The 14679-nt window shown below is 37.4% G+C and overlaps 1 protein-coding gene across 1 annotated transcript in view; it reads right to left on the reverse strand.

The window, feature by feature from the left end:
• LOC106880352 (protein mesh) overlaps nucleotides 1-14679 on the reverse strand; it is a 90600-nt gene that overhangs the window by 56387 nt on the left and 19534 nt on the right. The window contains exon 2 of the mRNA XM_089361557.1: nucleotides 4715-4848. Coding sequence (XP_089217683.1) covers nucleotides 4715-4848 — 134 coding nt within the window. The remainder of the gene's footprint in view (nucleotides 1-4714; nucleotides 4849-14679) is intronic.

Below are 14679 nucleotides of genomic sequence, written 5' to 3' on the forward strand. Positions count from 1 at the left end.
ATGGAAACACCCATTGTGTACAACAGGGTATTATAATACAACTTTCATTGTTTTAGTTATTATTTTCAACCGCGCTCAAATTTAATCCATTCAGATCTGAGTTATGTGATTCAAACTAAAGACTCGCTTCCTTTCAAGACAAAAGTTACCTCCCTTGTAGCTGATAATCGTGATCAGTCTCATTGAACTTGAAACTATGTGATGTCACGAGCCAACGAGAAACCCTCTACAGAGAAAGCTTGCCACTCCTAGAAATAGCAACCAAATTTTCTTAAGTTACATCTTATTTTCTTAAAAAATAAAAATAGAAAGGGGAGACTGGACAATGTAAAGTCTGTAGTCCACAGTTAAAATGTTTTTGTTTGCAAGATTTGGAAATGCTCACGAATACAGCGAGATTTGCATTATGAAACCAACTGTGTTCAATGTAACAGAATTTTTGTCGGGCTAGTTGTTAAGGCCTTAAATTAGCTATCGTTTTACTAGCCTCAAAAAAATTGCAGGTAGGCTATGATACCTATTATAGCTCAGCTTAAACGACTGGTGTGACTGAAGAGAATCAGTCGCTTGTTTTGTCATCAGTCTGAAAAAATATATGTCGTTTGTAGAAGGAAAGAGAGGAAGATTGTGCATCAATTAATAAAAATCTATTTCTAACAAATCGTTACAGAAAATTGAATGATCTCTTATTACGGGTTTGTGGAAGAAGTACAGGCTGTACCCATGACTTATACAGGGTCTTAGATAATAAAGAGTGGTAAAGAAGTTACGTTTTGCCATCACGACAAGAAATCTGGTCCGAATGCTAGCAACAGAGCGGTTTACGCCAAAGGCAGATGACTAAAAGCTGGTAGTTAAACCGGGAGACGTATTTAGTCTACAACCCAAATGAAATTGTGTTGTTTTCTTTGCAATTCTTGTTTAAAGTAATTGGGAGAAGGCGGTGAAATAGAACAAATAATTAGAAGAGGTGTAGGGAGAAAAGAAAAGCGTAGAAGAGAGAACTGAGGAGCGAATAATTGGTAGAAAGTATGTATGTGTAAATGCTAGTCTGTGTTTGTGTATGCGTATACAAATAAATAAGTGTATATTTACACATAAGTGAAGACATGCTATACGTTGTGTGCATGTCTTTGATTCAGAATGTCAGTAACTTTATTATACTTTACGATCAACTGCAACACAAATAACTAATTCAACAGAACGTCAATGTGTCTGTGCATTTGTATTCATAAACAAAAGCATGTCGCTTAAGCGGTGCAATTCCAAACTCTGTATGATTATCTTACACACTAGAACGTCTAATTAAATATACAGGGTGATTTAAAACATCGTTTTAGATAGCGGCCGAGGTTACTTACGCTCCTACCTTGGCGTGTAATCTCTCTCTCTCTCTCTCTCTCTCTCTCTCTCTCTCTCTCTCTCTCTCTCTCTCTCTCTCTCTCTCTCTCTCTCTCTCTCTCTCTGTTCATCCGCCACTCTTCCCACCTTTTCACAGCATTCATCACCGATCTCCCAATTGTATACGTTACTCTTCCCTGAACGATTCTCCTCTGTGAATTCCTACAGCTCAGTGTTTCCAGAACAACTGGTCTATTTACCTGCCGTTCACACTACCAGCCATTACGCTACCCCAAGCAGCCAAGTCGTATATATCCCTTATATATTGCATCTATATATCCCTTATACGCAACAGAAGCAGTATTAGATTTATATAATCATCTCTGTATCATACTTAATGTAAATACATCTTGACAGACAGCATTTTTCTGTTGTATTCGTTCGGAGATAATATCTCCATGGACGGATTTGGGTTTTAAACCACAATATTTTTATATCAGAGGGTGACGGAACTGAACCCAGCAGCAACGAATGAAAACCTTAGATGCATTTCTTCCTCTTCTGCATCATCAATAACGTGTGTGTACTCACAACCAACATGTTTAGACGAAATCCTTCAGTATATATATATGCATATATATATACGGAAACAATGAAAGCAATGACTGGTGTTGCAAACACCTGTCCGGCTGAAAAAAAAATCCATTTTATGAAACAAAGCAGTATTAGATTGAAATAACCATTTATATGTCATACCTAGCGCAGATACATTGCGTTAGGCAATGTCTGCAGTATTCCTCCCGTGATATTTTCTAATATGAAGGCGGCGAGCTGGCAGAAACGTTAGCACGCCGGGCGAAATGCTTAGCGGTATTTCGTCTGTCTTTACGTTCTGAGTTCAAATTTCTCTGAGGTCGACTTTGCCTTTCGTCCTTTCGGAGTCGATAAATTAAGTACCAGTTGCGTATTGGAGTCGATCTAATCGACTGGACCCCTCCCCAAAAAATTTCGTGTCTTGTGCCTAGAGTAGAAAAGGATATTTTCTAATATGGATGCAAGGGATAGTTCTATCTCCTTCAAGTATATACTTTACTTGTTTCGGCCATGCCCCGGGGCACTACTTTGAAGAATTCTCACTTGAAATAATCGACCCCAGTACATTTTTTTTTCAAGTGTGGTACTTATTCCGTAGGGCACTTTTGCCGAACCGCTAACTTACAGGGGCGTAAGCACATCAACACTGGTTTCCAAGCGGTGGTGGGAGACACACACACAAATATATACACACACAAGCAACGCACATGTGCGCAAACACACACAGCGGCGAGCTGACAGAAACGTTAGCACACCGGGCGAAATGCTTAGCGGTATTTCGTCTGCCGCTATGTTCTGAGTTCAAATTCCGCCGAGGTCGACTTTGCCTTTCATCCTTTCGGGGTCGATTAAATAAGTACCAGTTACGCACTGGGGTCGGTATAATCGACTTAATCCGTTTGTCTGTCCTTGTTTGTCCCCTCTGTGTGTAGCCCCTTGTGGGTAGTAAAGAAATAACACACACACATACAATTATATACGTATATATATATATATATATATATATATATATATATATATATAATTATGTGTATTTCTTCTATCTTAATGAATAAAAATTCTTCTGATAGAATAAATGGGTTAATAGAAACCAATGTAGCAAAGAACACAAAATAACTGTGGTTTAGTTCCTGTTTTTAAGGCAGGAACTCCTTGAAATTTTGGGTATTTGAGTATATTTAAGAATTTAAGGAATGGAGAAAACGCATGTTATAATTGCATATTTTATTCCTACATATGTTTCAAAGGATTACAACCTGTGTGATCCATAGGGATCTTTGATATTAAAATTGTAACCTTCTCATCAGGGAAAGCATGGGAATCATCTTAAACGTAAATCGGTCATAATGTCTTACGTTTAAGATGATTCCCATGCTTTCCCTGATGAGAAGGTTACAATTTTAATATCAAAGATCCCTATGGATCACACAGGTTGTAATCCTTTGAAACATATGTAGGAATAAAGTATGCAATTATAACATGCGTTTTCTCCATTCCTTAAATTCTTAAATATATATATATATATATATATGTGTGTGTGTGTGTGTGTGTGTGTGTGTGTGTGTGTGTGTGTGTGTGTGTGTGTGTGTGTGTGTGTTGTGTGTGTGTGTGTGACCACCTACAGTCATGAATGACCATGGGATTGCACCTAGAAAGTTAACCTCCGGCACAAGTCTTGGGAAAGGTTGTTTATGGAAGACCCATGCATACCAGCCTTCCCTCTCCACACCACTGATGTTATCCAAGGGAAAGGCAAAGGCCGATACAGCTTGGCACCAGTGACGTCGCAGCTCATTTATTAACGTGCAAGTGACTGAGCACTCTAAGACACGTGTACCTTAATCTCGGGGAGATTCAGCGTGACACAGAGTGTAACAAGGCTGGCCCTTTGAAATACAGGCACAACATAAACAGGAAGAAAGAGTGAGAGAAAGTTGTGGTGAAAGAGTACGCAGAGTTCATCACCACCCCCTGCCTGAGCCTCGTGGAGCTTTAGGTGTTTTCGGTCAATAAACACTCACTATGCCCGGTCTGGGAATTGAAACTGCGATCCTACGACCGCGAGTCCGCTGCCCCAACCACTGGGCCATTGCGCCTCCATACGCAGATATATATATATATATATATATATATATATATATATAAACATAGATTTATATATATATAAATATGTATACATGTATGTATATGTATATATGTATCTCTCTCTCTCTCTCTCTCTCTCTATATATATATATATATATATATATATATATATATATATATATATATATATATATATATATATATATATATATATACAAAAATGGGACAAGAACGCAAAACATCCAGACAGATGATACAAAGAAAACAAGGACGGGTCATTCGGAGTTTTCTTTCTTCAGTCGAGTTCCAGATTATCTCTGCAATTTTGGCTGGTTTCATATATACATGTGTGTGTGTGTGTGTGTGTGTGTGTGTGTGTGTGTGTGTGCGCATGTGTGTGTGTGTGTATATATATATGTATATATATATGTATATATTATATATACATATTTACGAGGAGCTTCTTTCACTTTCCATCTACGAAATCCACTCACAAGGCTTTGTCGGTTTGAGGTTACAGTAGTAGACACCTGCCCAAGGTGCCACGCAGTGCGACTGAACCCGGAAACCATATGGTTAGGAAGTACACGCCTGTGCCTCTATGTTGATAAAGAATCAGACAGAAAGAAAAGAATGCAAATAAACAACATTAGTATTTTCAGTGAATGGTTGAAGAGAGAAGAAATTTTCTTACATGCAATTGCTTATAACGCATCCCAGCAAAATAAATTTCGTGGGGCAGCGAAATAATATAGTTAAATTCGGAATGTTTCGCTTTCATATCTCCTACAGCATCACCATATTCAAAGAGTGGACTGGCATGGATCACTGAAAGATAAAAGAAAAATTATAAACACCTTTACTGAAATATTTCAATCTCCTAGTCGTTTTTATCATCAATCTTGATAAAGTTGTTCTCATTTACTAATTTTCCTATTCTGACTTATTCTTCTATCATTTATTTTATTCTATCTTATTTTCAGTTCATTGCTTACTTGAATTTTACATTGTGTTGCCCACTGTAATACGATGCAATTTCGCTAGACATCCAATTCTAAATATGAATCACTTTTTAATTTATGATTGCGCTCTGTAAATTTTGATAATAGACCTATAAAAAAAAACATATCAGATTAGAATCCATACAGTTAACATTTAATAACAAAAGCAATAATGGATTGCAACATTTGCAATGGCATGAAGAACATTAGTTTCTATTTTGAAAAATAATAAAAAATATTTTTAAGCTACAATAAAAACAGTGTTTTTTACTTTAAGAGTAATAGTAATTTCAACTGCACATTATGAGTGCAAATCTTGAAAGTGAGATGGCAAAAGGAGAAAAAAAATCATAGTCTTTGAATTAAAATGCCATAAAAGGCCACTCCACATTCCATATATAGAACATCGAACAATTGAAATTGTTAGGAAAAAAATTGTTGGGGAAACTACGAATAACAAAACTCTTTGCCAATTGCCAAATTGTTGCTGTTGGCACTCCGTCGCTTACGACGTCGAGGGTTCCAGTTGATACGATCAACGGAACAGCCTGCTCGTGAAATTAACGTACAAGTGGCTGAGCACTCCACAGACACGTGTACCCTTAACGTAATTTTCGGGGATATTCAGCGTGACACAGTGTGACAAGGCTGACCCTTTGAATTACAGGCACAACAGAAACAGGAAGTAAGAGTGAGAGAAAGTTGTGGTGAAAGAGTACAGCAGGGTTCACCACCATCCCCTGCCGGAGCCTCGTGGAGCTTTAGGTGTTTTCGCTCAATAAACACTCACAACGCTCGGTCTGGGAATCGAAACCGTGATCCTATGACCGCGAGTCCGCTGCCCTAACCACTGGCCATTGCGCCTCCACGCACCAATTGCCAAAAGACAGAAAATAAAGGGATTTGATCATATAACACACAGCATCATGACAAAATAGTTCTCAAGAAAACGGCCATTCAGGAAGAAAACTTTCGGTAAAAGGAATATATATGAGAACCACAATGGAGTGGTTGAGTAACATCGAGTACAGGGTAAGGATGTTTTAACTGATAGATGACTGGGTAAAATTCAGGAATTATATCTCTAGTAGTGCCCTGACAATCTCCTCAAGTTACAGATTTTGGATAAATGCAGATGGACAGGTGGACATAGATGAAATCAATAAAGTTCCTTTTAGCAAGAATCGTTAGTGGTCCACATGGTTCATTGAAAATATTGAGGCCTCAGTGTATGAACATACATGTATATATATATATATATATATATATATATATAGGGTGTCAGCATCATGATCGTAAGATTGTGGTTTCGATTCCTGGACAGGGCGACGCGTTGTGTTCTTGAGCAAAACACTTCATTTCATGTTGCTCCAGTCCACTCACCCGGCAAAAATGAGTAACGCTGCGATGGACTGACGTCCCGTCCAGCTAGAGGACACGTACGCCATTGAAACCGGGAAACCGGGTCCATGAGCCTGGCTATGCTTTAAAAGGGCACATTTGATATATATATATATATATATATATATATATATATATATATATATATATATATATATATATATATATATATATATATATTCTCTTACTTGCTTCAGTCATTTGACTACGGCCATGCTGGAGCATCGCCTTAAAGGGTTTTTCAGTCGAAGACACTAACCCCAGGACTTATTCTTTGTAAGCCTAGTATTTATACTATGCTCGAGCTTACCGTGGTCTTTTCGTAGGCTTTTCTCTCCACAGAGAAACCTAATGTGTTTTTTACATTTTTACTCTTTTCTGTGATACAAGATCCGTTTTGACCGTTTTGTTCTTTTTTTTCTTTTCTCTTTATCTTTTTTTTTTTTTGCTTTTTTTTACACGATCCCTTTTGATTTCTCCATTTTTCTCCATTTCTCCATTTTTTAAAAATATTTTCTTCTTTTTTTCTTTCGAAAAGAGAAGTTTCACATTGTATTTTGTCCCCTCTGTGTTCGGCCCTGTGTGGCTAATACAGAAAGTTATCTATGTATCCATCTATCTATCTATCTATAGATAGATAGATAGATAGATAGATAGATAGATAGATAGATAGATAGCTATAGAGATGGAGAGAGGGAAGGGGCATCCTCCTTTCTATTCACCATTTATTTATTTAGTCATTTACCATTGTACTGGAATGGGTTTAAGGACGGTGACCTCTTCAAAAAAAAAATCACAGGTGTGGTGTGGTCATCACTGGAAGTCTTTTGACTAATAATTAAGAAATAAAAACATTTTCTTTACATATTCTGACGACTTTTTTCTCAAAATTCAATTTCTGTACATCACACCAAACACTCTATACATAAATACATACATACATATAGGCGCAGGAGTGGCTGTGTGGTAAGTAGCTTGCTTACCAACCACATGGTTCCGGGTTCAGTCCCACTGCGTGGCACCTTGGGCAAGTGTCTTCTACTATAGCCTCGGGCCGACCAAAGCCTTATGGGTGGATTTGGTGGACGGAGGCTGAGGCAGGCCCGTCGTATGTATGTATATATATATATATATATATATATATATATATATATATATATATATATATATATATGTGTGTGTGTGTGTGTGTGTGTGTGTGCGTGTGTGTGTGTGTGTTTGTGTTCCTGTGTTTGTCCCCCCAATTTCGCTTGATAACTGATGCTGGTGTGTTTACGTCCCCGTAACTTAGCGGTTCGGCAAAAAGAGACCGATAGAATAAGTACTAGGCTTCCAAAGAATAAGTCTCGGGGTCGATTTGCTCGACTAAAGGCGGTGCTCCAGCATGGCCGTAGTCAAATGACTGAAAGAAGTAAAAGAGTAAAGAGTAAAGAGTATGTATATATATATATATATATATTTGTGTGTGTTTGTCCCTGCTCCTCATCATCGCTTGACAACCGATGTCGGTGCGTTTACGTCTCCTAACGTAGCGGCTCGGTAAAAGAGACCGATAAAATAAGTACTTAGCTTACAGAGAATAAGCCCTGGAGTCGATTTCTTCGACTAAAAACCTCTTAAGGTGGTGCTCCAGCATGACTGCAGTCAAGTGACTGAAACAAGTTAAAGAATAAAAGAATATGCGTAGTTATTTATATACGCATCAAAGTGTATATACAACATGCTATAACTTGCTGAGACCCCTATAATTTATAATATTTTATATACTGTAAAACTGGCGTATATTTCAGTAGCTCCAATGCCAAGTTACCTTCGTCCTTTTTCTTCTTTAAATCTCCCTCCAGTCTTTATATGATAACAATATTTTCAATAGTGCTTTTTCTACTTTAGGCACAAGGCCCGAAATTTTGGGGGAGAGAGCCAGTCGATTAGATCGACCCCACTACACAACTGGTACTTAATTTATCGACCCGACAGGATGAATGGCAAAGTCGACCTCGGCGGAATTTGAACTCAGAACGTAAAGACAGACGAAATACCGCTAAGCATTTCGCCCGGCGGTATTTATGAGTTCAAATTCCGCTGAGGTCGACTTTGCGTTTCATCCTTTCGGGGTCGATAAGTTAAGTACCAGTTGCGTACTGGAGTCCATCTTATCGACTGGCTCTCTCCTCAAAAATTTCGAGCGTGTGCATAGAGTAGATAAGGGCATTTTCAATATTGCTTAAAGCGGCGAGTTGACAGAATCATTAGCACGCCAGGCGAAATGCTGAGCGGTATTTCGTCTGTCTTTACGTTCTGAGTTCAAATTCCGCCGAGGTCGACTTTGCCTTTCATCCTTTCGGAGTCGATAAATTAAGTACCAGTTACGCACTGGGTCTATGTAATCGACTTCATCCCTTTGTCTTTCCTTGTTTGTCCCTTCTATGTTTAGCCCCTTGTGGGCAATAAAGAAATAAGAATCGTTAGGACCCCGGGCAAAAGGCTTAGTGGTATTTCAGTCGCCTTTGCGTTCTGAGTTCAAATTTCGCCGAGGTCGATTTTGCCTTTCCTCCTTTCCGGGTCGATAAAATAAGTACCGGTTAAGCGGTAGAATTGATTTAATCTACTTGCCCTTTCTTATATAATTGCAGGCCTTGTACCACAATGTGAAACCAATATTTTCAATAGTGTTTAAGGCGGCCACTTAGCAGAATCATCAGCACGCCGAACAAGATGCTTAGTGGCATTTCGTCCGTCTTTACTTTCTGAGTTCAAAATCCCCCGTGGTCCACTTTGCTTTCACCCTTTCGCGGGTAGTTACTTATTTTATAAGTATCACTGGGCTTCTTGTAATCGACGAGCCGGCTCTCCTGAAATTGCTGGCCTTGTGCCATAATTCGAAACTAATGTTTTTAATAGTGTGCCAATTAATAATGTGCACATCTCCATAGTAATCAACCACAAATTCTTAAATTATAAACCAACGTTCTGAAATATTGATTTTATTTTATATTTATCTCTTTATTTATTGTAAGGTAAAATACACCGCATTTGTAAAGATGAAAAATCGTCTTGAGAAAGTCTTATTTTTTTCTTCGCAGGCGAAGGCGTGACTGTGTGGTAAGAAGGAAAATGCCCCTTGTATTTGAATACTATGCAAATATCTTTTTAAAAAGCTTTTCTTGTAATTTTTCCCAAATTTAATTGTTTTCCATACTTACAGTTGAAAAAGTCTCAATGACTGAAACCGGTAGAGTAATGTTTTTTATAAAATTATTTTAGCATTTTCTACCTTGACCTTTTTTTCCATATATATCAGCTCGTGTGTTCCTATATATATATATATATATATATATATATATATATATATATATATATATATATATATATATATATATATATACATGTATGTGTGTTTACCGATGTGTATGTGTTACGGATGCTAGTGTGTTTACGCTCCCGTAACTTAGCGATTTGGCAAAAAAAAAAAAACGATAGAATAAATACTAGGCTTTACAAAGAATAAGTCCTTGAGTCAATTTGTTTGACTAAAGGCGGTGCTCTAGCATGACCACAGTCAAAATGACTGAAGCAAACAAAAGAATAAGCTAATATATATATATATATATATATATATATATATATATATATATATATATATATAGGGGTTTGTCCACCACTACCGTTTGACAACTGGCGTTCATGTACTTACGTTCCGTAATTTAGTGGTCCGGTAAAGGAGATCGATAGAATATGTATCAGGATAAAAGAAAAAAGTACTGGGCTCTATTCATTCGACTAAAATTCTTCAAGGCCGAGCCCCAGTATGGCCGCAGTCTGATGAGTGAAACAAGTAGAAAGCAAAACACGAATAATAAAGCTTAACAGTAAAATGAATTGATATTTACTAAAACACGAAACATTCTCACAAAATTCGCTTATATTCAAGATTCCCATCAACCCATTTCAGTGTTCACCAATCAATGAAAAAGTGTTAAGGTAGGCTGACAAGATCCTTTAGGATATTTGAAAAAGAAATTTTAAGAAATCAATGCAAAATCTTTCTTCTTTTCAAGTTTATTCTTGTCTCATCTGAACACAAGATTGCAAATTAGTTCACTGTTTTTCTCCTTCCAGTCGTTATACCAATATATATATATATATATAAAGAGTAAAGAGTATATATAAATGTATGTATGTATATGTATACATACATACATACATACATAAATATGTATGTATAAATATATGTATATGTACCTGTATGTATTGTGCATGTATATGTATATATGTATACATATGTATATACAAATGTTTATATATATGTGTGTGTATATATATAGTTAAACCTAGATAGAGATAAGGTATGCATACACATACAAACACACACACGCATATACATGTATGTATGTGTGTGAGTATATATATGTATATATATACATGTAACTATGTGCGTATATGTATGTGTATATATATGCATGTATATGTATATACATATATATTCATGCATGTACTTATATACAGATATATTCATACACACCCAGATGCACACATAGACACGCATATACACATGTATACAAAAATGAATGTCCGTGTGTGTTTGTGTGTGTGTTTGTGTGTGTGTGTGTGCGTGTGTGCGTGTGTGCGTATGTGTGTGTATGTGTGTGTGTGCGTGTGTTTGTGTGTGTGTGGGTGTGGGTGTGTGTGCGTGTGTGTGTGTGTTTGTGTGTGTGTGTGTGTGCGTGTGCGTGTGTGTGTGTGTGCGTGTACACTCGTGCGATCGGTTCTAATTTTTACCTCTGCTGCCAAGCAAGTAAAAGACAGCAGGATATATTCGAATTATCTTGCCGAAAGCACAGCAAATCCTAAATAAAATAAGATAAGAAAAAAAAAAAAAACCGAGATGTTACAAAGTCGGGTCTAGAAGATTATCTATTCAGCCATTGCCCATCATCAAATAATATCCTGCTTATGCAACAGATCATACAACTAAAGAGAAACGCAATCAGATTACGTCATGTCCATGAATTTCACAACCGCTTTAATGGCGTAGACAACACGCGGAGCTGTCAAAAGAATATTATACATCTATCTGAAGTCTTGACATGTTTGTCTCTAGACACTGACGCTGCACTACTTTGTGCCCAACAGTGAAATTCAACTTGTCAATATCCTTCTATTATATTGGGATCTTCAGACGTGTACATCTGAAATACCTACGAAAGGAAAGCTGATGTTGTTATTAATGGTGTTGGCTGTTAATGTTGTTTACATTATATTTCTTGAATTTGTAGTCGCTGGTGTTGATGTCATTATTATTATTGTTGTTGTTGTTGTTGTTGTTGTTGCTGTTGTTGTTGTTGATAGTATTCTTGTAGTTATAACTAGTCGTTTGTCGATGTCGTTGAAGATGTTGATTTGACTCTTTTATTCTTTCACTTGTTTCAGTCATTTGACTGCGTCAATGCTGGAGCACCGCCTTTAGTCGAGCAAATCGACCCCGGGACTTATTCTTTGTAAGCCTAGTACTTATTCTATCGGTCTCTTTTGCCGAACCGCTAAGTTACGGGGACATAAACACACCAGCATCGGTTGTCAAGCAATGCTAGGGGGACAAACACAGACACACAAACACATACATATATATATACATATATACGACGGGCTTCTTTCAGTTTCCGTCTACCAAATCCACTCACAAGGCTTTGGTCGGCCCGAGGCTATAGTAGAAGACACTTGCCCAAGATGCCACGCAGTGGGACTGAACCCGGAACTATGTGGTTGGTAAGCAAGCTACTTACCACACAGCCACTCCTGCGTTATATTTTTGAGTTTTACTTTTATAGTTAATGATAGTGTTGTTGCTGTCGTTGATGTTGGTAGAGATTTCTCATCACCCCTATATCTTAATAATAATCCGCATATAACTAAACATTATCTAACTTGGAATATTTCACTTGGAATTCCCAGTAATTGCTTTCTTACAACTCATAAATCTAGCTGTAAATAGGTTTAACAGGTGTTACTATATGCGTGTATTTATGAATGTTAATGCATACACACACACACACACAGAGACTCACACACGCACACATACACACACACTTTTGCACACGCACGCACATACACACATATATCATCACGGTCATAAATCTGTTCTCTTTTTACATATGTCTAAGTCTCTTGGCTATTTGAGATAAGCTTGGACAATTGTCATGCTGATGACGCCTATTGAGGCAGAAACACATACTCTCGATTGACCTATTTTCTCCTGACAATAAGCCTGTCCTTTCTATCAACGGCATGTCAACTTTGAAGCATACCTCATTCTTAAGATTATCATCCATTCTCATACGGAGCTGGTCTTAATTGCCTTTTGTTAATTATCATACAAATATATTCAGTCATATTACCTAAACCATAAACAGGTTCTATTCTTTTAGTATAAGTTTAGGTCACTTCGTTACTGGAAATAAATTTGAACAATTGCCGTGCTGATGATGCCAACTGAAGCAGAAATACACGGCAACGACTTTCCTCTTATCTCCAGACAATAAGCCTGTCCACTTCTTTCTTAATGGTATGTCAAGGTTCTTGGGATTATTCCCCTTTCTCATATGAAACTAATCTAAATTGTCATTTGGTAATTATTCTCAAAAGACAGAGACAATTTGAATTAATAACGAATCTATGTTGCATGGCATCTGTTGTTTAAATATGTATATATGCCACTGGTCACTCTGAATTATTTCCCTGGTTTCATTTTTGTTTCAGTTATATGTGGGAAAGGAGTTATGTGTGCATGTGTGTGCTCGCATGTCCAATAATGCCTTGATATACGAGTTAATTTGATCCCGGAGACCGCTTGTAGAGCGAAAACTCGTACAGCAGAGCAATAATTTCCCATTGTAGCAATGTTAAATCGTAATTCGTTCTCAGAAAAATATTTTACCGATAAAATTGATAATACTCGTAAATAAACGGCAATAAAACAACAGAACGTTAAGAATATTTTATGTAAAGTACAAAGAACGTCAAGATTCCTTGTAATAAAAAATATTATTATGATAATCACTTTCTCAATCACTTTCACTCGCACTAGACTCGCGCACATCATCGCTTGTGACACGATCACCGATTCACAGGCACTCGTAGACGCACTTGTAGATTTCTTTTTAAAAAAAACAAGTCTAGAGCTCTTTGCTTAAAAGAAGCGTTTTTCTTGGCTCTCTATAAATTTCTCGGTAACACGCAGAAGCATTTGTTATGGTGGTAGAAACTTTTGCACTTTGTTCAAAATTTGGATCTTGTGTTTGAAAATAAAACTCATAAACTCGAGATCTCATAAAGCGGGTCCTCGTAAAATGAGGCATTACTGTATCTATTTAACAGTATAAAAGTTTAGCTACGCTATCATTAACGTAAAGTTTTACTGTTATGTATTATCTGGCTAATATATACGTTGGACTGTCGTGTATACCATCGCCATTTTAGAAAATGGCTATATACACGTGGTGGCAGCGCAAAGCATATTATTTGAATAACCTTTATTTAATGCTGAAAGCATGCAGTAAAGGGAATATTACTAACATACAATATTGTTTAATAGGCACGTATCTATTGCATTTATTCTTTTCTATTCTAGGCACAAGGCCAGAAATTTGGGGGGAAGGGGCTAGTTGATTAGATTGACCCCAGTACGTAACTGATTACTTAATTTATTGACTCCAAAAGGATAAAAGGCAAAGTCGACCTCGGCGGAATTTGAACTCAGAATGTAAAAATAGACGAAATGCCGCTAAGCATTTCGCCCAGCGTGCTAACGTTTCTTATTTCTTTATTGCCCACAAGAGGCTAAACATAGAGAGGACAAACAAGGACAGACAAAGGGATTAAGTCGATTACATCGACCCCAGTGCGTTGCTGGTACTTAATTTATCGACCCCGAAAGGATGAAAGGTTAACGTGTGCTAACGGTGTGATAACGTTTCTGCCAGCTCGCCGCCTTGTCCATCGTACAATATTGAGCTCTTCTTGTACTTTTTCTATGCTGTTTTACGCGCTAAAAACTAAAAACCGAGAGACACGCACACACATACACAGAGATATGCGCGAGTGCATTCACACACACACACACACACACACGCATACCACACACCACATGCACGTACGCACACAAACACACACATGCACGCACACACACTCACACACACACACACAGACACACAAAATGAATTTTAAGCGTACTTTTGTTTCACCTTCTAAAAATAACTAG

This window comes from Octopus bimaculoides, chromosome 13, assembly GCF_046866305.1.
Source record: "Octopus bimaculoides isolate indiv1 chromosome 13, ASM4686630v1, whole genome shotgun sequence".
NCBI lineage: Eukaryota > Metazoa > Mollusca > Cephalopoda > Octopoda > Octopodidae > Octopus > Octopus bimaculoides.